Below are 25,031 nucleotides of genomic sequence, written 5' to 3' on the forward strand. Positions count from 1 at the left end.
GTATCAAATCTAAACCATGCATTACAATGAGGAGAAGTCCTTGTAAGAGAAAGCCTCCGATCCTCTACTTTTCCTTTTTGTAGTATTCAACATTTTGACTAAAATGGGTGTATGAAAAATACAGGGTACGTCCTTGTAACATACATATATACTACTGGATGTCTGGATTATTATTTTTTTCTCTCTATTTTTTTCTGTCAAGTAGATATGATATTGACGGGTGTTCATATATAAATTGTATTCAACCACATGAAGTCCGTCTGTCTATATATATAAAGCTCGATCAACAGCTAGCACCACTGCCTTCTGATCATACATTATATGACTGTAGCCAGAAAATTCCACAAAATTATTAGCAGTTACTTTACCTAGACACACAGACACAGACATGAATATGGAAGAATTACGTGAAGTAGCTTTAGCATACTATGACAATTGCACGCCAGAACTTCGGGGAAAGACATGGGAGTTCTTTCAATCCATGGATACGAACGATGATGGCCGTATCAGTCGAGGGGAGTTCAATGAATTCCTCCGTCAGACAGGCTACAACAGCATCATTACTGACCCAGAACTCTTTGAAAAGCTCGACCGCAACGGTGACCGAGGGCTGGATTTCGAAGAAGCACTCACTTTCTACTATATTATCAAAACTGGGTACAACTGGTGTCGAGGTCGAGGCTGCAACATGTACCTCTCCGGGCTCTATTTTTCGTGTATCCAGTGCTTTGAAGCAGCCAATTCCTCTACTTTTGATTTATGTTCTGCTTGCCATGGCAGTCGGAACTTTACGCACCACCACCCACTTTTCCTGCAGAATCACATATTGCTATATTACAAAAGAGGACCAGAAAGCAACTTGGTAAATCATTACTTCAGAAAGCGAGCATTTAGTTTATAAGAAATCTCCACTACTCTTGATTGAACAGTATATATATATATATATATATTATATGGAACTATGGATCGATTAGCTACTTGATTACTCGATCTGATTAATTAGGCCTTTCATCTTCTCTAATATGCTGGTTTAATTATTATTGTTGGTATAGGCAGTGGAAGGTCTATATGGAGCAGCTATAGCATCTTACAACGCCAGTCAAGAGCTTCAGAGTTCAGCCCGGTCTTTCATTCAATCCATGGCTATACACGGTGCAGGCCAAAGCTCGTTCAACCGTTTCCTCAACCAAAAAGGCTACAACTGGTTCATTACTGATTCACACTTGTTCCAGAAACTCGACTGCAACCGTGATGGCTGGCTTGATTTCTGGGAAATGCTTACCTTCTACTACATCATCAGGACAAGGTACTTCCAGTGTCGAGAATGCTCGAAGTACCTTAGCGGCCTCTATTTTACCTGCGTAGATTGCTTTGAGGGAGGAGCTCAATCAGCTCATTATAATCGTTACCGTCACCATCATCATCATTATGATCTTGGCACCTATAATCTATGTGTTGCCTGCTATCGCAGTAGGAATTTCGTCGATCACCACCCGCACCACACATACTTCTTGGATAACCACATATTGCTACAATCCAAAAAAGGTCCTCCTCCTTATGCTTATGCTGCACCACAATTGGTAAGATACACACTATAATTAATTTTAATAGAGGGGATTACTATGGTTTTAGTTTTTACTTCAAGTTTTATTTGTCCGTTTGTTTGGACTTTTTTTATTTCATATTTTGGTTTATTTATTAAGCGCATTTTACATATCTATTTGTTTAAGTTTAACTTGCATTAGAGCCTTTAGAGGTGACAAATCTCTTGTGTTTGACCATTGTGGATGGCGCCTGTTGCACTTCATTCTCCTAAAAAAATTATATAGTAAGTTTAGAGTGATCCATCCAATATAATTAATAAGGAGTAATGTTGCGTTAAGAATCATAAATCATCCCGTTAAAATAAATCATAAAAGGTCATTGATGGCTAAAATAATTAGTTAATTAGTGCATATACGGTAGGAGTAGACATAGATATATAATGCATGCAAAATTGTAGAATAGTGCCTAACGGACAATTTTCAATTTTCATAACCTATTTGGATACCAATGTAAATTAAATTACTCATTACCATTTTTTTATTAAGTATTTATTTTAAGTTATTTAAACATAACATTTTTCTGAAGAAAATCAAATTTTGTTCATTCTATGGGCAAATGAATTGATGGATGATATAGGCTGTGTTTGGTAAGGTTTTTTACACAGGTGATTATAAGTTAAGCTTAGCTCTTCCGTTTGATAACTTGGCTTATCATCTGCGGCTTGAAGAAGCCGGGGCTTTTAAGCTCAAAAAGCATAAGTTCCTCAATACCTCCTTTTAGAAGCATAAGCCTGTGTTTCAACTGTAGCGTTAGATATTGTAGTTAAATGAACTTTTTGTAATACTAGTTCCTACCCTTATGTTCTTTGATGAATTACATGGAATCACCATTGAAAGCCTCGTCTTCACTCTCTCTTCTCCGCCGTCTCTTCACTCTCTTCTCTCTCTCTCTCTCTCTCTCTCTCTCTCTCTCTCTCTCTCTCTCTCTCTCTCTCTCTCTCTCTCTCTCTCTCTCTCTCTCTCTCTCTCAATGACATCGATCACGATTTTGGGCAAGAATCAAAATCAAGCAATAGGTCCTGGAAATTTGATTGAAGGTTAGTGATTTAGCAAAATCAGTGTCAAATTTATTTAATTATGTTGTAAATTTGGCTTCAAGTTTGATCTGGGTTGTATGTGATTTGGGATATGAGTGGTATTGTCGTCGTCGGAGTGAAAACATGGCAAGTAGGCTTCTTCAAGTAGGCACGAGGATCATCGTTGTCGGCAGAAACTACACCGCCCATGCCAAAGAGCTTGGCAACGCCGTCCCCAAGGCCCCTTTCTTTTTCTTCTCTTTTCCGCATCTCATTTTTCTTTTCAATTTCCAATCTTGATTGTTATGATCTGTGAAGGAGCCCCTGATATTCCTCGAACCGACGTTATTTTACTTGGAGAATGGAGGCACAATCAAAATCTCTCACCCTCTTAAGTCGTTGGACTATGAGGTCGAGCTGGCCGTCATTATAGTCAAGAAAGCTTGCGACGTTCCTCAGAGTAAGGCCATGGACTAAGTTGGTGGTAATTGTTTTTTTTTAATCTTAAAAGAGATTAGTTGGTTGAATGTTGTGCTAATTTGATGTTAAAGAGATGATCTTGTTTGAGTTGGAATCTGATTAGTTACAGTCACATTGCTTTAAGGTTATACACTTGCTCTTGATATGACTGCCAGAAAAATTCAAGCTACTACCAAGGCTCAGTTTTATGACGTTATAATTCATAGTGTGTGCGTATTAGGATGTTGTACTCCAGTCTCTAGGTAGTTTTTGAGCTATGATTAACTAAATCTGATAAGTGGATGCACAAACCATGATGATTGGTACACACAACTAAACGTTGAATGAGCAATTTTGATAGAAAAATCAACTTAAATGTAAAAAAATAAAGTTTACTGGGGGTAGTAAAAATTTACTAAAGTTTACTAGAGGTAGTAAACTTCTACTGGGGGTATTAAACTTGAAAAACATTATTTTTAAAGGCCATAACACACCTTAAAACGGAGAAAAATCAACTTAGATGCAAAAAAATAAAGATTACTGGGGGTAGTAAAAATTTACTAAAGTTTACTAAAGCAACATATATATATATATATATATATATATATATATATGAGACTTTACTCACCTTATCAACTCGAGCGTAATTCCACAATTTCTGAATATAATTCCTTTCCTTGATTTATCGATCGCCTTGAAAAGATAAGAAAAGTATTTAGAAACGTTTTCGTAAACCTTTAAATGCCGAAACAGTAATAATCTGTTACTGTTCAGCAATTTCTGGTTTTACGAATTTACTGTTCACTGAGTAATATTCATTGAGTACTATTCAGGTATTTACTATTCATGTATTACTGTACAAATACACATCAATTACGTATTCATGTACGAGTACATACTGTTTACATATTTCGGTATGTATAAATACCATTCAAAAATGTAAATACTGTCTCAGTAAATATTAATTACTGATTTACCCTTCTGAAATTACTTTTTACATTTACTGAAAGTAATTTACATTTACATTTACCATACGTAAATAAAATTTACTTTTACTGTACGTAAATTACTTTTTACATTCACCATATGTAAAATAAAATTTTACAATTTACTGTGTCGGAGTTACTGTTCATGCACCGCCGCACGTGGCGGCGCGTGGGGTGCACGCGCCCCCTCAGGCAGGCCACGCATGGGGCATACGCGCCAAGCCTAAGGCCGGCACGTAGCACGCCACCGCCGCCCCAAAATCCCCCTTTTCTTCCCCCTCTTCCTCCCCACGGTCTCACGCCGTCCCTAGACCACTCCACTGCCGTTCACGCGCCGCCTAAGGCGACTGTATCTCTCCCCCCTCCTCCTCTGCTTCTCCTCTTACAATCCACCATCAAAACCTCAGCAAAATGACAAACAACCACACCAATCCATCAATCAAGTAAAACCCTTACCTCGACGAAGCTCTAGAACCACCGGTGAGTCGCCGGAGATGCGCCTAGGAAGGAGACGGTTTCTGCCAAATCTTGGGGTAGCTGGCGGAGCTCCGGCGCTGCGTGGGACGGCGTGTTGAGCTCAGGGTCGGCTGCGGAGGGTCGCGCGAAGATTCCTAGGCCGGCGGTGTGTGACACGGACGAGCGGTGAGGGAGATCGCCGGAGTTGGATTTTTGAGGGAGGGAGAGAGCGAATCGGGGAAAGAGAAGGGGGAGGGAGGCGGAAAGTGGAGAGAGAAGGGGTTTCCTGAAATGGAAACCCTAATCACAAAAATGTCATTTTTATACTCGTTTCCAAATTCGGAAACTAACTTCCGACGTTAATAACTTTCACCTCCGACGTCCGATTCAAACGTGTCACATATCCACGCACTCGTATCGACGAGCTCTACGACTTTCGTGAAGAAAGTTTTCACAAACGATCAACGGAGTAAAAGTCGATATATACGTTACGGAAACGTAACGTTTTTCTAATTAAACGTTCCGAGAACGTTTTCATTTTCATTTCGAAAAGTTGCGAACCACCAGTTGTCATATTGAAGTAATTCCACAAATTATAGAATTCAAATCAACCAAATATTGTTTGAAAATAGGGTTATTACAACTAAAATGTGATTTTCATTTTATTTTATAATTAACAAATACCAACAACGGTTAAGGTTAGAGATAGATAAGAAGTTAATAGAGTTGTGGGTAGTTACCAACTTCTTTTGCATTTACTTTCATTTACTACAATGTCCTTCTAATATTTAAAACAACTTGAAACTAATATATACTATAAAGGTCGTTAAGTAATTTCATGTATATTTTAATTGACAAAATGTGTTTGAATTATTAATAGTATAGATTTAGTGATATATAATGCATGCATATTGCGTATCTCGTCTTCATATCCGACCCTAGCTTCCATGATGCATCACCTTTATCATGATGGCTCTACAATACCTTGACTAGCTCCACTTCCTCCAAAGCTTCTTTGTGGATCTATTCAAAATACAAACCGGCTCAAAACAAAAGTGGTATTTTCCTTCACCTCAATGGTGTTATGATCGATCACATATGCGACACATCAGGATCATACTTCCTCAACATGGAAATGTAGAAGACATTGTGAACGTCCGACATGCTAGTAGGCAAGGCTAGTTTTCCCACCTTCTCGAGAATCTCAAAGGCCCAACATACCTCCGCCAACTTTTCTTTCTTGTCAAATCTCACTACACCCAACTTTGACCCAACAGGTAGGTGATCGACATGGTCTACCTTAAGTGCCTCATAGGGTACCATGCCGATGCTGGAATGGTAACTGTCGTTGTAGGCGAACTCAATCAATCTCAAATGATTTCACAGCTACCTTAAAATCCAGCATACAAGCTCTCAACCTATCTTCCGTTACCTCAAACTTCCTCCATCAGACAATCTGTCACATGTCCTAACAATAATAGTCGCATGTGAGCTACTCAAAATATAATCATCCTCCCGAAACATAATGATGTTTTCAGCATGGAGGCGTCAACGCCCTCTTTTGTCTAGTTCACCACTCTCTTGCGATTTGACAGAACATCCTCACGTCATGAGTTAGCTCCTACCACTAAGCATGGTCAAAACTCTCAACATCTAACATGAGTCAAATCAATGATTAACACATGCCTACTACTTACATCACACATAGTGGTTTTCAAATAAACGTGTTTTATCACGACAATACCTTCATGACTTCACCATAAATCATCGTTAGAATAACGAACCTACCATTCCTTCCAATCAACAAAATAATCCCCTTTCATGATCATCTTATTATAACCATAAAAAGTTGTCGTGCATGATACCCACTCAAGTACCATATTTGTATCGGCAACACGATAAAGAAATCTTAACTCATTGAGTTCACAACCACCACAGAACACCACCTTGGATTAAGAATTACTCTCAAACAGTTCACCAGAGAATCGACTAATATACGCAAAAGGCTGTAGAAAATTCTACCACCACCACAAGAGAGATGCATCACGCATCCTACCACCATCACCAAAGCTTACCGTCGGAAAAGAAGTTACAGCTACCTGCTTCAAGTCGCTGGACAGGTAAAGAAAATATTTATCTCCCGATAGTGGAACATGAAAATTAGGTGGAATTACAGTACAAAATAAACACAACCACAACTGAGATATACCATACCCCTTGGTTCATGCATACCTCAAATGTATGACACATGGTCCCACACAACGCCCCAGTGGCATCATCTATAGTATTGATTTTTCCCACAGTCGTAATACAATAAATTCAGTAAACAATTCAACAACTGAATCCTGATATTGGGTCCACCATCTCCTCCAGACTAACCCAAGATTGTTGCCGCACTACCACTCTAACAGTTGTTTCTTTACTTTTATCATGACTCTCATGGCCAACGCATTCGGCCAAAAATCTCCTATGCAAGCAGCAATATAATTGATCACTCTCTTATCGTAAAATTTATCCCTTGTTGAACACTTGAGTCAACATCTCCTTATCCAACAATAATAATTTGATGCATAGAGGGAAAAAGAGCATCTAAGTCTCGAATACTAACACCACTTGCACTTGAAAAGAAAATCTGATTCTCAACCATTTCTTTACCGGTTGGAAGGTGCTTGTCACGAAAAATTCGTCAAAACACCACTAACCTAAGGTCATCTCATACCTTACCTTCAATAGAGTTACTTCACCGCCACTGCATCTCATTTGGACCTGTGGCATTGTGAAGTTCCAATCTTCAACACCAAAATAATTTAATCCTAAAATATCAGCGTTCTCATTTAAATGCTCATCTAGCAAATAATTAATTCATATTGTCACATTGAGATTTCTCCATCACCTTATATTTCTTGCTCACCCAAGAACAATGCATAACATCAATTGTCTATAGCCGAACCAAAACAAGTTTGGAATGTCACGTCGACAAAATGTGAATCTCAATTCAATAATTGTATTACCACTTTATGGACGTATCATACGCCCTACCACTCTGTTAACAATAGCGTTAGAGATGCTAGTCACGAAAATTTTCGTTAACCACCTCCAACCTATGGTCTACACATTTCTTACCTGAACATAATATCTCAACCTTGTTAGGCTTCAACTTAGATTAGTTGCATAACTAAAATCTAGTCCTCAACATTTAAACACTGAACATCCCTCAATATAGGGTCAACGCTCTCTATCAAGACTCCTTGATAGTTCTCTGCCCTGATAAGAAACTATATACTCAAACCTGTTAGCATTCCAGTATCTGGATCGCATGTCAAACTCAGAGAGTATTGTAGCCTCTCTAAGCTGATCGCACCAGTCATTAAGTCTTTGAATTCATTTGCCCCATCTATACGGCGTCTTCGTTATAAGGGCTATAACACATTATCTCCTGAAACGTCTCGCTTTACTCTGATATCACAACGATGTCTGTGATAGCTACTTCAGATCCACATACTCAACAAATGTCATGACTCAAGCTCTCATGGCATTATCCGCCTCGAGTCAAAGATACGAAACTCTGGTTTCCTGGGTCTACGAATGAACCCACCATGTCAAAACAATCAATCACCTTGTACTGCGTACTCAACCAATCAATTCCTATGATCACATCATAGGTATGATCCGGAATCACGATTAGATAAGCAGAGAACTCTCCATTTCCAATCACAATAGGACAAGCCTTTCATTGTCTCCAATTCGAGGAACACTCCAAATGCGAAGTGCACATAAAGAGTTTCATATAGATGTAGAAGTCAATCATACCATCTCCTCTACCTAACTATCACTAATAAGTGTCGATATCATCTTCTTCTCTTCCTCAGGGTACTTAATCATCTCAAAGTAGATTATGATGCCCTCGATCCAGTGGTCCACTACCATATGATCCAAGCCTTTATGAAATAAGACGTTGACAAACGATTAAAGTCCTTGATCAACTTAACACACGACTATCGTCGTCTCTAACGACAGCAGCAAGGTCAACCTGTTCTGCCTGTGGAGCAGCCTCCTCGTAAAGGTTCTCCACATTGCGGACTCGGCCTGCAACCATACCTCGGCCGCGACCTCTCGTCCGTCCTCGGCCCTGTTCACGGCCCTTTTTCCAAATTCATCACCATTCAACAATTAACACTCAGTAATACATGTGAAGTCTCGAATTTGACAAAATAGATCCAACCAATATCAATCATGAAATTTCAGAAAAAGGTGAATCATCGGAGTATCGTCACAATACTCTCTACAGGACCAAACCATAAGGTATAGCTCATAACACTCTCGCGTACCCGACAACATATCAATACCGAGGAGCATGTGATGGGTGCCCGCCTGCAGTCGGATCATCGCTCCCGGATGATATTGATAATCGCCAAATACACACTTAGGCTCGGATACCAACTGTAACGACCCCAAAATTTCGAGTATAAAAACTCAAAATTTCAAAATCGTTAAACACCAAACAATCTCAACGAATCGAAATCATTTAAAATGCCACAGCGGATCATCTCTGAGTTCAAAATACAACTCAGTCAAACCGATTATTACAACTCAAATTATAATTCAATATTATAACAATGGAATTGTGTAATCCTCACAACAAACTCACAAGATACTCACACAAAATCCTCACACCAGCTGGAGATAAATAACTTCAAGTCCACTGAGCGGTACGTCAATTCCCACTAATCCACACCTGCAGAGTTATCCACTACACCATCGAATTGGTGCACCGGGATTGTAAACACAAACCCGGTAAGCTTTACAGCTCGTATGAGTAAAATGAAAATATATAACTCGCATATCAATATATACGAAAATCCAGAAATCAAACAAATATAAATGCACTCATGAGTCAATGGACGGCCCATCTGGTCGTCCCAAAGAAATATGAAATAAAACGCTCATGAGAAATTAAGTAACCCTTCTGGTTACCCAAATGCATTTATATTACGGGTACCAAGAACGCTGGTACACATCTGTTACCCCTCTCGTAATACACCGCCGATATTGGATAGCCACCCGCTACCCAACATCCAAAAAAATCTGAGTACCCATGAGCAGATAACCACCCGTTACCTCACATGCAGTACTACGGCAGACAGACTAGAGCTCTAACTGTATCGTAACTTTCGCCCGGCCAAAGGCTAGGTTCCGACTTGCCAAACACGTACAATAATCTCACATCATATTGTACCAAACCACGTCCGAAGACAAATCAACATTTTAACAATCTCAATGTTAAAATCACGTACAATAATCTCACATCATATTGTAACAAAAATCATGTCCGAAGACAAATCAACATTTTAACAATCTCAATGTTAAAATCACGTACAATAATCTCACATCATATTGTACCAAAAATCATGTCCGAAGACAAATCAACATTTTAACAATCTCAATGTTAAAATCACGTACAATAATCTCACATCATATTGTACAAATCAAAATCACATGCTCGATATATAAATCTCATCATCGAAATGACTAACAGTATATTATATACCAAACTATATATATATGTACATATTTACCATTTATACAATATATATATAATCCATTATATCATATACATGTCATATTTCATAAACACGTCCGAAGACAAAACATTTTAACAAACTCATGTTAAAACCACGTACAATAATCACACCTCATATTGTATAAAAATCTAATCACATGCTCAATATTTAATTCTCGTCATTCGAAATGACCAATTCCAATGAATTCAAAACAGTATATAATATAGCAAACTATATATATATGTACTTATTACCATTTATACGATATATATGTAATCTACTATATTGTATACGTGTCGTAATTCAATATTAAAAACTCTTGCAAACTATTGAATTACCGCAAGGGTAGATTCATAAATAAGTGAGATTTTACTCACCTTCTTTCCTGCGTGCAACTTCCACGACCCTGAAAGTAATTTCCTCACGCGTTTCGTCACTCACCTAATAGCACGATAAATGCTTAGAAAATGATACTTAAAATATCAGGTGACGAGTTCAGCACAGCTAAATGTTGTTCATAAAACATTGTTCACGGAACACTGTTCATGTTTACTAATCACTGTTTTTACTAAACCACTGTTCATAGTTAATGTTTTACCAAAACACTGTTCAAGTTACTGTTTTACCATGACACTGTTCACATTTTACTGTTACATATCACTATTCACAGTTACTGTGACAGATCACTATTCATGTGGAGTTACTATTCACAGTTACTATTCATTCAGTGTTACTGTTCACCGACCGCCACCAATCATCACCAAATTTCACCACCACAACCTAAACAACATTTCCAACAACTTCCTAGTTGATACCAAGGTCTAAATCTGAGTCTAAACAGTCCAAACAACGAACAACATGAAATCGGCACTATTCACAAACCCTAGAAAATTGAAATTTTGATTCGGGTACTTACACTTCGATTTGGCTCGATTCCTTTTGTGGGAATGTTGTTGGGACTGAGACAAGCAAAAACCCCCCAAGAATCTCGAGCCATGGTGGCCAGAGGAGGCGGCGCCCCCACAGCAGTAACTTCCAGCGGTTGCTACACTGTGTGTGGTTGTCGCCGGAGTGCAAGGCATAGCCCAAAAGATGGAGCTCGTCAAGCCCGTCAGTTTGATAGGTGGCACGACACGAGGCGACGTCGGATGGTGGAGAAATCGGCCGGAGAAGGTTTTTGGGTCGGGTGAACAGTGCCCGAGCTCGGGTGAACAGTACCCGAGCTGATTTTTAGAAAAATCTGATTTTCTGATTTTTAATCTCCTCTCCTTCCTTTTATACTATTTCCAAAATCGGAAACGAACTTCCGATGATAATAACTTTCGCGTCCGACGTTCGATTCGAACCCATGACGTGTTCACGAATTCGTATCGATGAGCTCTACGACTTTCGTGAAGGAAGTTTTCACAACCGAGCGACGGAATAAAAGTCGATCTATACGTTGCGGTAACGTTACGTTTTCTAATTAAACGATCCGAGAACATTTCCATTTTCGTTTCGAAATGTCGCAAACCTCCAATTGTCGTCTTGAATTAATTTCACAAATTTAACACTTTGAAAATACTCGATATTTAGTTTCTAAAAATTCGGGTTATTACAACTGGGGGTAGTAAAAATTTACTAAAGTTTACTAAAGCAACCTATATATATATATGTGAGACTTTACTCACCTTATCAACTCGAGCGTAATTCCACAATTTCTGAATATAATTCATTTCCTTGATTTATTGATCGCCTTGAAAAGATAAGAAAAGTATTTAGAAACGTTTCGTAAACCTTTAAATGCCGAAACAGTAATAATCTGTTACTGTTCAGCAATTTCTGGTTTTACGAATTTACTGTTCACTGAGTAATATTCATTGAGTACTATTCACGTATTTACTATTCATGTATTACTGTACAAATACACATCCATTACGTATTCATGTATGAGTACATACTGTTTACATATTTTTGTACGTATAAATACCATTCAAAAATGTAAATACTGTCTCAGTAAATATTAATTACTGATTTACCCTTCTGAAATTACTTTTTACATTTACTGAAAGTAATTTACATTTACATTTACCATACGTAAATAAAATTTACTTTTACTGTACGTAAATTACTTTTTACATTCACCGTACGTAAAAATAAAATTTTACAATTTACTGTGTCGGAGTCACTGTTCATGCGCCGCCGGACGTGGCGGCGCGTGGGGTGCACGCGCCCCCTCAGGCAGGCCACGCGTGGGGCACACGCGCCAAGCCTAAGGCCGGCGCGTAGCACGCCACCGCCGCCCCAAAATCCCCCTTTTCTTCCCCCTCTTCCTCCCCACGGTCTCACGCCATCCCTAGACCACTCCATTGCCGTTCACGCGCCGCCTAAGGCGACGGTATCTCTCCCCCCTCCTCCTCTGCTTCTCCTCTTACAATCCACCATCAAAACCTCAGCAAAATGACAAACAACCACACCAATCCATCAATCAAGTAAAACCCTTACCTCGACGAAGCTCTAGAACCACCGGTGAGTCGCCGGAGATGCGCCTAGGAAGGAGACGGTTTCTGCCGAATCTTGGGGTAGCTGGCGGAGCTCCGGCGCTGCGTGGGACGGCATGTTGAGCTCAGGGTCGGCTGCGGAGGGTCGCGCGAAGATTCCTAGGCCGGCGGTGTGTGACACGGACGAGCGGTGAGGGAGATCGCCGGAGTTGGATTTTTGAGGGAGGGAGAGAGCGAATCGGGGAAAGAGAAGGGGGAGGGAGGCGGAAAGTGGAGAGAGAAGGGGTTTCCTGAAATGGAAACGCTAATCACAAAAATGCCATTTTTATACTCGTTTCCAAATTCGGAAACTAACTTCCGACGTTAATAACTTTCACCTCCGACGTCCGATTCAAACGTGTCACATATCCACGCACTCGTATCGACGAGCTCTACGACTTTCGTGAAGAAAGTTTTCACAAACGATCAACGGAGTAAAAGTCGATATATACGTTACGGAAACGTAACGTTTTTCTAATTAAACGTTCCGAGAACGTTTTCATTTTCATTTCGAAAAGTTGCGAACCACCAGTTGTCATATTGAAGTAATTCCACAAATTATAGAATTCAAATCAACCAAATATTGTTTGAAAATAGGGTTATTACAACTAAAATGTGATTTTCATTTTATTTTATAATTAACAAATACCAACAACGGTTAAGGTTAGAGATAAATAAGAAGTTAATAGAGTTGTGGGTAGTTACCAACTTCTTTTGCATTTACTTTCATTTACTACAATGTCCTTCTAATATTTAAAACAACTTGAAACTAATATATACTATAAAAGTCGTTAAGTAATTTCATGTATATTTTAATTGACAAAATGTGTTTGAATTATTAATAGTATAGATTTAGTGATATATAATGCATGCATATTGGTGGTAGCAAATAATATATACATCTTCTAGCTAGTGCCATGTTAATTACCTGGTTGCTTATTCAAAATTATTTTACTGTAGATCGCTGATGAGTATAATGTTGATATTTCGTGATCAAACGGTCACGCCGTATGACAATCTCGGAACCTCCGGCCCACACTGTTCAAGCCATTGTCAAGAGATAAATCGAAATTTATTATACAAAATTGCAGCGCACAGAATAATCCCGATGCATGCCAATATGACAGAAAGTTAAACTTTCACGCACATCAAAGGCCATGCTGCTAATCAATCATTTTCTGATTGAAAATGAAACTATGAAAGGAGATCGTGTCCACTATCGGACCACGTACCTAACGAATCTTGCCCAAAGAAATTCTCCTAATTCAAAACAAGTTGTCGACCGACTTGTCTGGAATTTTGATAAAAAAAGGAATTTTGATAAAACATGTTGCAAGGTTGATGAAAAATTTGGAGACTAGGCATCATCTTCATTCTCTGTTAATAGGAGTGGCAAATATGGGGAGTTAGTGTTCCTCGTAAGTTGAAGTTGCATGCATGGCGCCTCCTCGAGGGGATCTTATTTTTACCTACTAGAGCCGATATGCTAAGAGTGTTAAAATGTGACAAGATAGAGCTCTTCTTGATGTCTCTATGGGAATTATGGTGTGCTAGGAACAATTTGGTTTCTGAGTGCCATGAACAATAGAGTTCTGTCGCTCCTCGAGGACTATAAGAAGCATCATGGACGTAGTGGTACGAGAAAGAAGAGACCAGTGACAACCTTCCAGTTGAAATTGAATGTCGATGGTAGTTATAGAAAGGATGGTGGTATCGGTGGTATTGAATTATTAGAGATGAGTTTGTTGAGTGCAAAGCAGGGTGGCTCGGCCAATTCCTTTTATGCAATGCCAAAGCTGAATCGTTTCGAGCAGGACTGCTACTTGCGATACAACAAGGATGGAAAGACCTCGTGGTGGAACTTGACTGCTTAGTTCGCACTAATGCCCTCAAGGGGGATGAAGCTGATTTCTCTAATAGGAAGGATTGTCGATTATTGTAGAAGGTATGCTACTTTCCCCTCTTGCTAATGTGAATGGTTTTGATGAAATATGGTTTGAAAAGCGTCCTATGATTATTCAGGATCTTCTCAAAAAGAGAAGCTATGAGTTTTCTAGGGATATATGCATACGTCCCCCATTGGACTCTATTTATATCAGTAATATGAGCCAGGGCTGCCACGCTCCTACATAGATAGGCCTCATTCATTAAAAAAACAAATTGTAATATTTAATATATAGCTTTTGTTATGAAGTACTTGATCGTTAAGAAGTTTATATATATTGTGCGAATTAAATCTGAATGTGACTTCTACATAGCTATAACGCATATATGTGAGTAGTGCTGAAAATTATGGTCTATTGAAATTTAGAGCAGAGAACATGAAAGAAGGAATTTCATTAATTGTGCATTTTCAGATAAATAACGAGATTGTACAACCATAGCATATTATAGTAATTTCACTAAATTTATTTGCTTGGGAAAAGCTTGTGGCATTCCAAATCTAAATAGTAAGAGAGACCAACCATGCATATGATTTTTTAAGCAACTCCTTGAGGTTCGTAATTAAACAAGCTATAGACTTTTCAAAACATTTGGAACGCACCACACTAGTACAGTGTCGCTTCTTTGTTAAGGTCAAAAGCAAACTCCCACTAATATGTCGACCCTAGAACTTCTTAAAGAAGTTTCATTCTCGAAAAAAAAAAAAAACAAGAACTTCTAAAAGAAGTTTAGAAAATGAACATAAAAAAAAAAATATGAAAGGAACCTGCATATATTTCCACATTGAAGAAGACGAATCTACTTTGCTCCCCTTGAATGCACGCGATGGAGACTCAGGAATTCAATAGAGACAGGACTTGCTTTATTCGTGCTCTTCAAGTTTCAGGAAATTGCTTAGAAACTACGACCTAGCTACAGTATATATAGTTGTATAAAACAATAAACCACATGAGAGTACGTGAACCTCACTATCTAGTTACTCATCAACTCCAGAAACAACCATAAAATCTTGCCGTTTGGTCATCTATGGAGGAGCTGCGACAAACTGCCTTAGCATATTACCGTGAAGCGTCGGAAGACATGACATACGGCATTAGAACTTCTATTCCAGAAGATGGGTCGTGATGCAGAGGACGAGTGAGCCGGCAAAATTTCATAAAATACATGAAGACGAATGAAGATTATTGCGCACATATGAGCAACCAAAGTTTCTTTGATGTGCTGAACAAGGAAGAAAGAGAGGATCTGGATTTCATGGACGTGATGACTCTCCTCTACATACTTTATAGTGGGAGACCATTCTGTAATGGGGACTGCAAAAATTTCATCAAGGGAAGAGCTATTTCACTTGCGTCAAATGCTACGATAATTCCACCCATACATTCAACGTTTGTGCTTCCTGTTATCTTGACGGCAAGTATGATCACCGGCACAAAAAATTCCTTGATAATTATCTTCTGCCAGAAGCCAAGAGGAGGGAAGCTCTGAGCTTGAAGCTACATCAATAAGCAACAAGCATAATTAACAATGAGGTAAATATTCCATATATAATTGTTTAATTTGTTGCATGAGTTCACTTGTTTGATCATGCATAATAAACTCATTATAATTAGGCTTTATAAGTGCAATGCGATTCTTCTTACAATATGCAATGCAGCTAAAGGTAACTGAGTTTTCTGGATCAATAAGTATGAAAAAGGTAGCAGTGGCAGTAGTACAGTAACTACAAGACAAGCAAAAGCTTATTCTTCTTCTCCTCCTAAACTACCACCAAAGCCAAGCAGTTCCACATCCAGTAAACCGGAGGCGAGTAATGGCTCCACATCCAACGCTCTAGTTCCCATGAATCCAAAGCCTAAACATGTAATTATCTTCCTCCATCACTCTCCTCAATTTTTAACTAATTAAAATGTTGATGAGAGCTAACATTCACGCACCCCAAGCGTGCTTGCGAATGAATGAATTCTATCCTTCTTTCAATATATTCATGTATGGATATGTTTTCAGGGAAGTAGTGCAGGGAAGAAAGAAATCAAGGCGACGGAGCTGGCACTTGCCCTGGGAAATATATTTGTTACCAGTTCTTTTTTGGTCAAAAGTTTTGTTACCGGTTCTGTGTCTCAGTGTGTGATTCTCTAAATTGAGCAAATCAGCAATACGTACAAATACAACTTTTCAAGGATTTAGTCGTGAACTTGTGATTAACTGATGATCACCATATTCACCTAGGCTATTTGTGATGTATGTTTATCATATAAATTTCAGTAGGTGAGGCTACAACAATCGTAGTGTATGGTATGTGATAATGTGTAGCCGTGCGTATTGTTTTTTCATTCTCAAGTGAGGGAGAAATACGATGCACTTTTATTATACTGTTTTTCAATGATCCCGCCCTATTCAATTTTATTATCTTGTAAGATTTTATTTTGTGCATTGCAAATCAACCTTGTTTATGTGTTTTTGTTTGTTTTGTTTGAGGCTCTGTTGTTTCAAACTTAGTTGTTAGCAATGAAGACAATTAATGGTCTTACTACTTGTCTATTAAAGTAAAACCTTTATAAATGAATAATATCAAAATCGGAAGAAATTATTAATTTAATTAACATGATTATTATATTATTAATAGATGAATAATTTATTTATTTATTAATAAATTAATAAATTATTATTTTGTAGAGAGCTCATTGTTATTCCAGCTGAATTAATGATAATCTTTTAGTTTGACTATTATGTTTAATTTTTCTTTTCAGTTACTTGAAGGAATCCCCAATCCAGTCCTCTTTGAGAACTGATGGGGATTAACCCGCGAGTCTGGAAGACCTCAGAATGGAGGGGATAGCTCTCCCAACACTCAGTGCTGCATTCACAAGGTCTCGGGTTCGAGACTTTGCTTAAACTGCACTAGATCTTATCCACTACTACAACCAAGTGTTTGATACTCTTATGTTTATTTTTAGGTAGGATTATATATTTATTCACTTTCTAAATTTGGTATAATTTCAAGTCTAAAAGTAACTCTAATAACTTTAAAATTGTAAGTTTAAATATTATTTTTTGTAATTTGTATTATTAAATATATTCATTGTTTCTTTTAAATATTTAATCAATTATAATCATTTTAGCTATTTTTTAAATATTATTAGATTAATTATTACTTTATATATTTGATGGGACATAAAAAGATTTCAAAAAAATTATTAACTTATGCATTTAGAGAGATTCATAGTAATATACACTTGTCCCAAGTCGAGACCGGAAAAAAATATTATTTTATTAAAATTATTAATTTATCGAACATTAAGATTCAACTATACTATCTTGATACCTTAATAGCAGTTCGGTATTGATGTAAGTAGTTTTATGGCCGTTGTTTTATCCTATATGTGTGTTATCTATATAAAAAAACTTTATTTTGTGTAACAAGTTTAGAAATTAGTAGTCCTATTTGTTTGATGACCTGGCTAGTAAAATAATCACCTCAAAGATAAAAACCACCTTACGGAAGACCACAATATTATGGATTTGACTAGGCGCGTGTGATCGTCACCATGAAAAACAGAAGAGGATGAGAGGATGCTTTTATTTCACGAACCGTGCTGGATAATCACCCATCAAAAGTCTTCGTCTTCTCTTCCCAGCTTGATATAAAGAGTTAATGACACTGGTGTCTTAGAGCTAAGGCTTGGACATGGTTTGGTCATCTTTTGGACTAAACTGAGTCTTGATCTATGTGTTGATTAACTTGAGACAAGCCGAAGCTGGCATTGTCACGCTCCGTTGAAACAAGCTCATTATTGCCCACCGTCTCCGATCCCACTGACCACTGCTCAAACCATGCCAAAACCCCGATCGATCAAAACCTATGCTGCAAAACAACATGCAGTAACACATTTTTGCCCCAGATGATTCACCAGCTGCAAAAGTTACCTCATGATTTAAGATATCCAAATAAGGAAATTAAAAAATGTATAAAAGACATGCTGGGGCAATTATTAGGGGATATCTGTATACATGTTAATTTCCAACTTGACGATTGATTCCGCGTATCAGTGTATGATGAGTTTGTACCGTTTAAGAAATTTCACGACGACTTGCGTAACGCAACGATATCGATCAGTTGACTTCTTAATTAGGTGAGATGGAGGAATTGACTTGATACAAGTGGCCTTATAGCCATGTTAAAGAGCTTAATTTTCTGTCTTCGACTGTGTCTTCAGGCTTTTCTTTGATCGATCGAATAACAACATGCATTCAATTCAGCTAGATCATTTCCAATTAGTTAATACTTTATTGTGAAGCTAGCTAGAAGTCTCTGTGACTCGAATATATATGTCAACTACTGTATGCCTCCTTATGCTTATAGATTTCTGTCATTATTAACCTACCTAACGCTGCATTCATCCAGCTAATTCCACTATACATAGCATCGATCAGTACCTTATTTTGGGTTTCCATTCAAACAAAGATCGAGCTAACTAGCTTATCAAGTAGCTGGTATATCGTTCTGTTTAGCTATAGTAGTTAGCTATGGCGATGGAAGAACTACATGCAGCAGCTCTAGCATACTACGAAAATGGAACTCAACATCTTCGGGATCTGGCAGGGTCTTTCTTCCGATCTATGGACACCAATGGGGATGGTAAAATCAGCTGCCTGGAGTTTAATGACTTCCTCCAGCAAAGCGGCTACAACTGGATTATTAACGACCCAAACTTCTTCAAGAGACTCGACCGCAACGGCGATGGAGGACTTGATTTTGGGGAAGTTCTCACTTTCTACTACATCATTAAAACGAGGTACATTCGATGCCAAGGGTACCACTGCGGCATACACCTCTGCGGTTTGTATTTCACTTGCGTTGCTTGCTTTGACGGGACTCATGAGCATCATTCTACCTTTGATCTTTGTGCTACCTGCTACCGCAAACGGAATTACCATCACCACCAGAACCACACCTACTTCTTGGATAATCATGTATTTCTGCGTTCCAAACGAGGCCTTTCTCCGTATGTTAAACCAGACCTCAACAAGGTACGGCCTAATTATATATATAACTGTGATAGAATAGCAAGCTAGATAGTAAAAAGAATGAAAAGTTTTCTTTAACATAAGTAGCAACACTACTATAGATCGAAATTATGCACTTGCTGATTAATTTTCATTTAATTGTCTGTACGAGCTTTCTTATTTTGCATAATTCATTGATGTTAGAGTTGGTAATGCAATGCAGACAATGACTCCACCTCCACCTCCAGCAGTCTATAATAACATCAATTACTACATTGCTGCTGCACCTGAAAGGGTAAGTGCTGTCGATTTTATGACATAATTTCAACACAAAGGTGACAAAACCAAATTAAAGTGGTTCAAATTTCTTTTGTCATTGTATTTGCAGCATAGTTGGTTCCAAGTATTTCGCGTGTTTGAGATGTCTCTTGCTGCTGCAAGTGTGGCTGCTAATTGTACAATCATGTAGCTAAGTATCATTGCAAATTAAAAGGGTTTACTGTTGGAGACCAAATTCGGTGTCTAATTGATGCTTACGATTGCTGGAAAATAAAACGATCAATGGAGAATTGATCACAGACAGCCATTAGAGGATTCAATTGCACACGCCATTAAATGTATGAAGGTAGAGGGCTAGAGGTTCAAAGATCATACATTTCCTTTCCGCTTCAATGACTCCATGCATGTAACCAAAGATAATATGGAAATAAATCTTTTGTCCTTTTTCTTTTCCCTTTTCGTTATTTACAGCTTGACGAGGTTTAATATACAAAATTGAGGTTACAATTGAGCTTCATCGTTTGAGCTTCAATTTTCTTTTCCCTTTTCGTTATTTACAGTTTGACGAGGTTTAAGATACAAAATTGAGGTTACAATTGAGCTTCATCGTTTGAGCTTCAATTTTCTTTTCCCTTTTCGTTATTTACAGCTTGACGAGGTTTAAGATACAAAATTGAGGTTACAATTGAGCTTCATCGTTTGAGATTCATTTTTATGTAAGTATTAATTAATCTTCCTGTCATACCCGTTTTGCTTATTGTTTCAATCAAGCAAGTATGGTATTATGGGTTTCTCCAAATAAACGACAAGAACAAAAATATACTGTTTCCTGTATCAAAAAAAAAAGTGTTTCCATCACTCTCACACATCATTTGCTTCCAAATAACACCGATCAGATGGTCGATCGATTGCCGACATATATAGCTGAACGATCTCTATATAATCATAAGGTGGTCATCAGGCCGACGACTTCTCATCCAGCGAGGTAGGATAATAATGAAGCTAGCTAGGGAATCAAATTTAGAAAATGTGATACATAATAGGTAATATAATTAGGGTTTGGGGTTTTTAAGAATTGAAGAGGTACACGGTATTATTATTAATTGAGTGTGGAAGTTCATGAGAGTACGTGGGTGTAGGGCTGTTAATCGGTTCCGGTTCCTGAAGAAACTGTTGGAACTGAACCGTTTAACAGTAGTTCAGTTCGGTTCCTAGAAAAAAAAATATAGTTATACAGTAGAACCGAACCGTTTTTAAAACAGTTCGGTTCGGTTCTAAAATCTAAAATGTATATGAACCGTTTGGAACCGTTCGGAACCGTTTTGGGACCGGAACCGTTTGCAAAAGGGAGAAATTGCTTTAAACTAAAGTACTAGTTATACTCCATTTGGTGGAGGACAGAGACTATGCCCTGGTTTGGAATTATCTTGTCTCGAATTATCAATCTTTCCCAATTTCTTGTCACCAGATATAAGTATGATATGCTCAAACTAACATCAGTCTTAAATTTAAGACAATTTTTTTTGGAACCGTTAGGAACCGAACCAAACGGTTCATATTCTGAAAAATACAAGAACCGAACCGTTTAAATAACACGGTTCGGTTTACGGTTTCACCTATTTTTGACTGTTTTGAAACCGTTTATAGCCTTACGTGGGTGTCGACTTTCTTAGCTTTGCATGACCAAGAAATGAATTGGCAACCCAATATTTGAAAGTATAAATTTCGAGAAAACTCAGTCTATCTCGACTTATATGCATAATACAGTTTATGAAGCTGCAGGAATTAGTAATCCTAAATAGAACCCTAAAATTGTATGTAATTCAACGCAAAAATTAGAAACCTGCATTAAAATATGCGCATTACCTCTATTGCGTGCAATAATTTAACTAAATTATTGTAACTCTTATTAATTAAATCCCAACATGGAAAAGAAAAAAGAAAACAATCAATTGATTATATATGGATCAAATCAACTACATCTTTATCCCATAAAAAACTATATCTAGATGAAAAACAAAAAGAGAAAAAGGAAGATGTGGCCTGTGGTTCTGCTGAGACCAATTAAACACTGTGTTTGATTGAGAACAAACTGTTGAATTTGTTTTTTTGGTTGAGAAGAAGGAGTTGACTTGACTTGATGGATGCAATTAAGTAGCCATGAAAGAGCATCTTTAATTAACTTTCGTCCAGGTTCTTTGCCTTTCTGTGTAATGGACCATGTCTAAGTCTTCCTACTATACTGCGAATGGTTCGCGTACATGTTTAACTCAAGTTAAAGACTTAAAGATGCTGATCGTACATACCCCTTTTTAAACTAAAAAAGGGCCTCCATATATATATATATATATATATATATATACGTGTGGGATCTTTTTTTAGTTTAAAATATTAAAAACATAATCCGAAGGGCTCTGTATATATATGTATATATAAATTATATATATGCATACTACTTCGTAATGCTCGTTCAATATTACCGCTTCGTTTTGTTAGAAATTGTCGATCTGTTTTCAATGTTTATTTCAAATGACGTACTCAACAGTTCCTATAGTTTGGTTGATCTTTAGTACTCCGTGTCTTAAAACTTGGATACGTTTGTCTAATTCCTTTACTACTAATATATTCCTCTCAAATTAAGTTTCTGCTCGATTTGAGTTTGATTTATATTAATCGAAGGACGAGTATTTAAGCAGAAAGCTCTTGTTAGATCATATATAGTCAACTATATATGGCCGATTTCTGGACCATAAATTAGTCAATTTCATTGGATCAAACTATATATCTTCCCATTTTCGACCATATATATCAGCTCCTTCCTTCAAGCTACAGCAGAAATTGATCTCCAAACAAACAGATCCCATGGAAATGGAACAACTACACGCAGCAGCTTTAGCATACTACGACCATGGCAGTAGCATGGTCTTTCTTCAAATCCATGGACACAAACGTTGATAACCGGATCAGCTTCTCCGAGTTCAACGACTTTCTGGAACAAAGTGGCCACAAATGGATTCTTAACGACCCGAACTTCTTCAAAAGCTCGACCGCAACCGCGACGGTGGCCTGGACTTCGAGGAAGTGCTCACTTTCTACTACATCATCAAAGCAAGGTGTGTGATGTGCCGGGGGTGCAGCGTCTACCTCTGTGGGTTGTACTTTACTTGCGTCGCGTGCTTTGATGGTGCTGATCACAACACTTATGATCTTTGTGCTGTTTGCTATCGCAATTGGAATTTTAATCACCATCATTCATACTTCTTGGATAATCATATATTGCTACGGGCCAAAAGATGCATTCCTCCTCCTCCTTCTTGTTCAAGTCATCCGGTAAATATATTTTAGAATATTTAAGTAGATCATAATCTTGCCTAGAACCATCTAGCTAGTAGAGAGCTGATGGGGTCTTACATAATTTTCATTTTCTTCCTGATATATATCATTTTTTCATCAGCAACATTTTGTTCTAATTGGGACTTGGGAGTACGTCATTCTTGAGTTATGAGCACTCTAGACCAAACATTATGATCGATGAACTTCAAATATCAATTTCTCATTTTCGTTATATAATTTGACTAAAAATATTTTTCTTCACGTACGTACTGCTTATATTTATTACCTAAAACTTTTATTGATTCAGATGTGCTTAATTAGTAATAATACAAAATTTCATTAGGTTGTTTTAATCAAAAGAACTAATTTTGGGTTAACTTGACATATTAGCGATTATCCCATCTATATATATGAGTACGTGTTCTTCGATCAGTTAGTATAGATCAAGTTAAGAACTAATCAGGATAACTTGGACGATCCTTTGGGGTTATCTTGATTATCCCATCTATATATATGAGTACGTGTTCTTCGTGCATACATTTTACTATTTAATTTCAATTAATCATGCTGTGAAGTGTAAACTCATATGAGTTCTTACTATCGCTGATAATGATTTGGTTCTTGTTAATGTAGGCAATGGCTCCGCAGCCACAGAGTTCTACGGTGATTTATAACAGTTATTACGTTCAACCTACACCTCAGAGGGTGAGTACGTATATTTGATCGATTTCATCTCATTATAGCTAGACATGCAGTTGATGTCAAATGTTACTAAATTAAGCTCAGAAACTTGTTAATAAATGTAAATTTTCTCTTTTAACTTGTTTAATTTCAGAGAAAATGGTACCAAGCATTTCGTCTATTGGAGGCCGGTCTTGCTACAGCAAATTTGGTTACTAATTGTGCTATTATGTAACGTCATAACATAAGTTTTTGGATGCACAGTGACAGTGTTGAAATTTGAAGTCTGTCTGCAGTATCGTTTCCTGGGACTTTGAGACATAATGGTTTGGGTGTATTCATTTCATTACTAGTACGTTGTCCGGTTAACTACAAATGTGATGCACTCTCCAGGGAAGTGGTACTATTTAGCATTGTATCGTATGGCTTCTCATCTAGTTCGTCTGCCCCTTTTTCTATGGACGGAGCTTATAGGCATATTTTCAACAATTGCACAAAAATCGTCCATATTCATTTGTGTTGGTTCAATCAAAATTAAGTTATTTCCCCTTTTAGTGTACTGTATACGATTTTTGATGGTGTTCTAATACCTTGTCATTGAGCGACCAATATCTACTAAGGCCTAAGGGTATAATCTCTTCATGATCTTAATACATGAAAAGGATCGGATAACATCTCATATCTCTAATTTATATCATGTTTCCACCTTTTTCTTCCATAATACCTAATTATTAGGGCTGTCAATGGGTCGTGTCGGGTCAAGGTGTCTCGCGTGTTATAAAATGTAAACCCAAACCCAACCCATTTAATAATCGTGTTAAAAATTTAAACTCAAACTCAACCTATTTATTAAACGGGTTACCCTTTTTCAACCCGTTTAACCCATTTAATAAATATATTTGTCGTTTTAGATAAGATAACTAACTAAAACAATAATCAAATAAAAAAATTCATTGTATTACCCAAAATTCTAGTTCAAAATGAGAAAAACTTACTAAACTTTTATATACATATAATATTACCATTTTAAATAGCTTGTGTACGTGTATTTTATATAGAATTTAGTTCGACTCTTTTATTAAACGTGTCATGCGAGTTCATTTCGTGTTAGCGGGTTAACCCGTTTATTAAATGGGTCATGGCGGCTTGACCTGCCGCTGACCCGCTTTTTAATCGTGTGGGTTCA

At 37.5% G+C, this 25,031-nt stretch overlaps 3 protein-coding genes across 3 annotated transcripts; all 3 read left to right on the forward strand.

The window, feature by feature from the left end:
- Positions 1-295: 295 nt before the first annotated feature.
- LOC126791948 (uncharacterized) lies at positions 296-1,764 on the forward strand. Its single transcript, XM_050518453.1, has 2 exons — positions 296-862; positions 1,053-1,764. The coding sequence occupies exons 1-2, from the start codon at positions 389-391 to the stop codon at positions 1,596-1,598; spliced, it is 1,020 nt and encodes a 339-aa protein (XP_050374410.1). The 5' UTR covers positions 296-388; the 3' UTR covers positions 1,599-1,764.
- Positions 1,765-18,786: 17,022 nt separating this feature from the next.
- Positions 18,787-20,256, forward strand: LOC126791949 (uncharacterized). Its single transcript, XM_050518454.1, has 3 exons — positions 18,787-19,576; positions 19,776-19,847; positions 19,941-20,256. Exons 1-3 carry the CDS (start codon positions 19,073-19,075, stop codon positions 20,019-20,021), a joined length of 657 nt encoding a protein of 218 aa, XP_050374411.1. The 5' UTR covers positions 18,787-19,072; the 3' UTR covers positions 20,022-20,256.
- Positions 20,257-22,389: 2,133 nt separating this feature from the next.
- Positions 22,390-24,462, forward strand: LOC126791950 (uncharacterized). Its single transcript, XM_050518455.1, has 3 exons — positions 22,390-23,161; positions 23,798-23,869; positions 24,000-24,462. The coding sequence occupies exons 1-3, from the start codon at positions 22,952-22,954 to the stop codon at positions 24,078-24,080; spliced, it is 363 nt and encodes a 120-aa protein (XP_050374412.1). The 5' UTR covers positions 22,390-22,951; the 3' UTR covers positions 24,081-24,462.
- Positions 24,463-25,031: the final 569 nt, after the last annotated feature.

Source organism: Argentina anserina, chromosome 4, assembly GCF_933775445.1.
Source record: "Argentina anserina chromosome 4, drPotAnse1.1, whole genome shotgun sequence".
Lineage (NCBI taxonomy): Eukaryota > Viridiplantae > Streptophyta > Magnoliopsida > Rosales > Rosaceae > Argentina > Argentina anserina.

What these genes read in the sequence shown, in the direction of transcription:
- LOC126791948 (XM_050518453.1), top strand. Translation starts at nt 389, where the DNA reads ATGAATATGGAAGAATTACGTGAAGTAGCTTTAGCATACTATGACAAT. An exon ending in GAGGACCAGAAAGCAACTTG is followed by an intron (nt 863 to 1,052) that starts GTAAATCATTAC and finishes TTGTTGGTATAG; the next exon opens with GCAGTGGAAGGTCTATATGG.
- LOC126791949 (XM_050518454.1), top strand. Translation starts at nt 19,073, where the DNA reads ATGGCGATGGAAGAACTACATGCAGCAGCTCTAGCATACTACGAAAAT. An exon ending in TTAAACCAGACCTCAACAAG is followed by an intron (nt 19,577 to 19,775) that starts GTACGGCCTAAT and finishes AATGCAATGCAG; the next exon opens with ACAATGACTCCACCTCCACC. An exon ending in TTGCTGCTGCACCTGAAAGG is followed by an intron (nt 19,848 to 19,940) that starts GTAAGTGCTGTC and finishes TTGTATTTGCAG; the next exon opens with CATAGTTGGTTCCAAGTATT.
- LOC126791950 (XM_050518455.1), top strand. Translation starts at nt 22,952, where the DNA reads ATGTGCCGGGGGTGCAGCGTCTACCTCTGTGGGTTGTACTTTACTTGC. An exon ending in CTTCTTGTTCAAGTCATCCG is followed by an intron (nt 23,162 to 23,797) that starts GTAAATATATTT and finishes TTGTTAATGTAG; the next exon opens with GCAATGGCTCCGCAGCCACA. An exon ending in TTCAACCTACACCTCAGAGG is followed by an intron (nt 23,870 to 23,999) that starts GTGAGTACGTAT and finishes GTTTAATTTCAG; the next exon opens with AGAAAATGGTACCAAGCATT.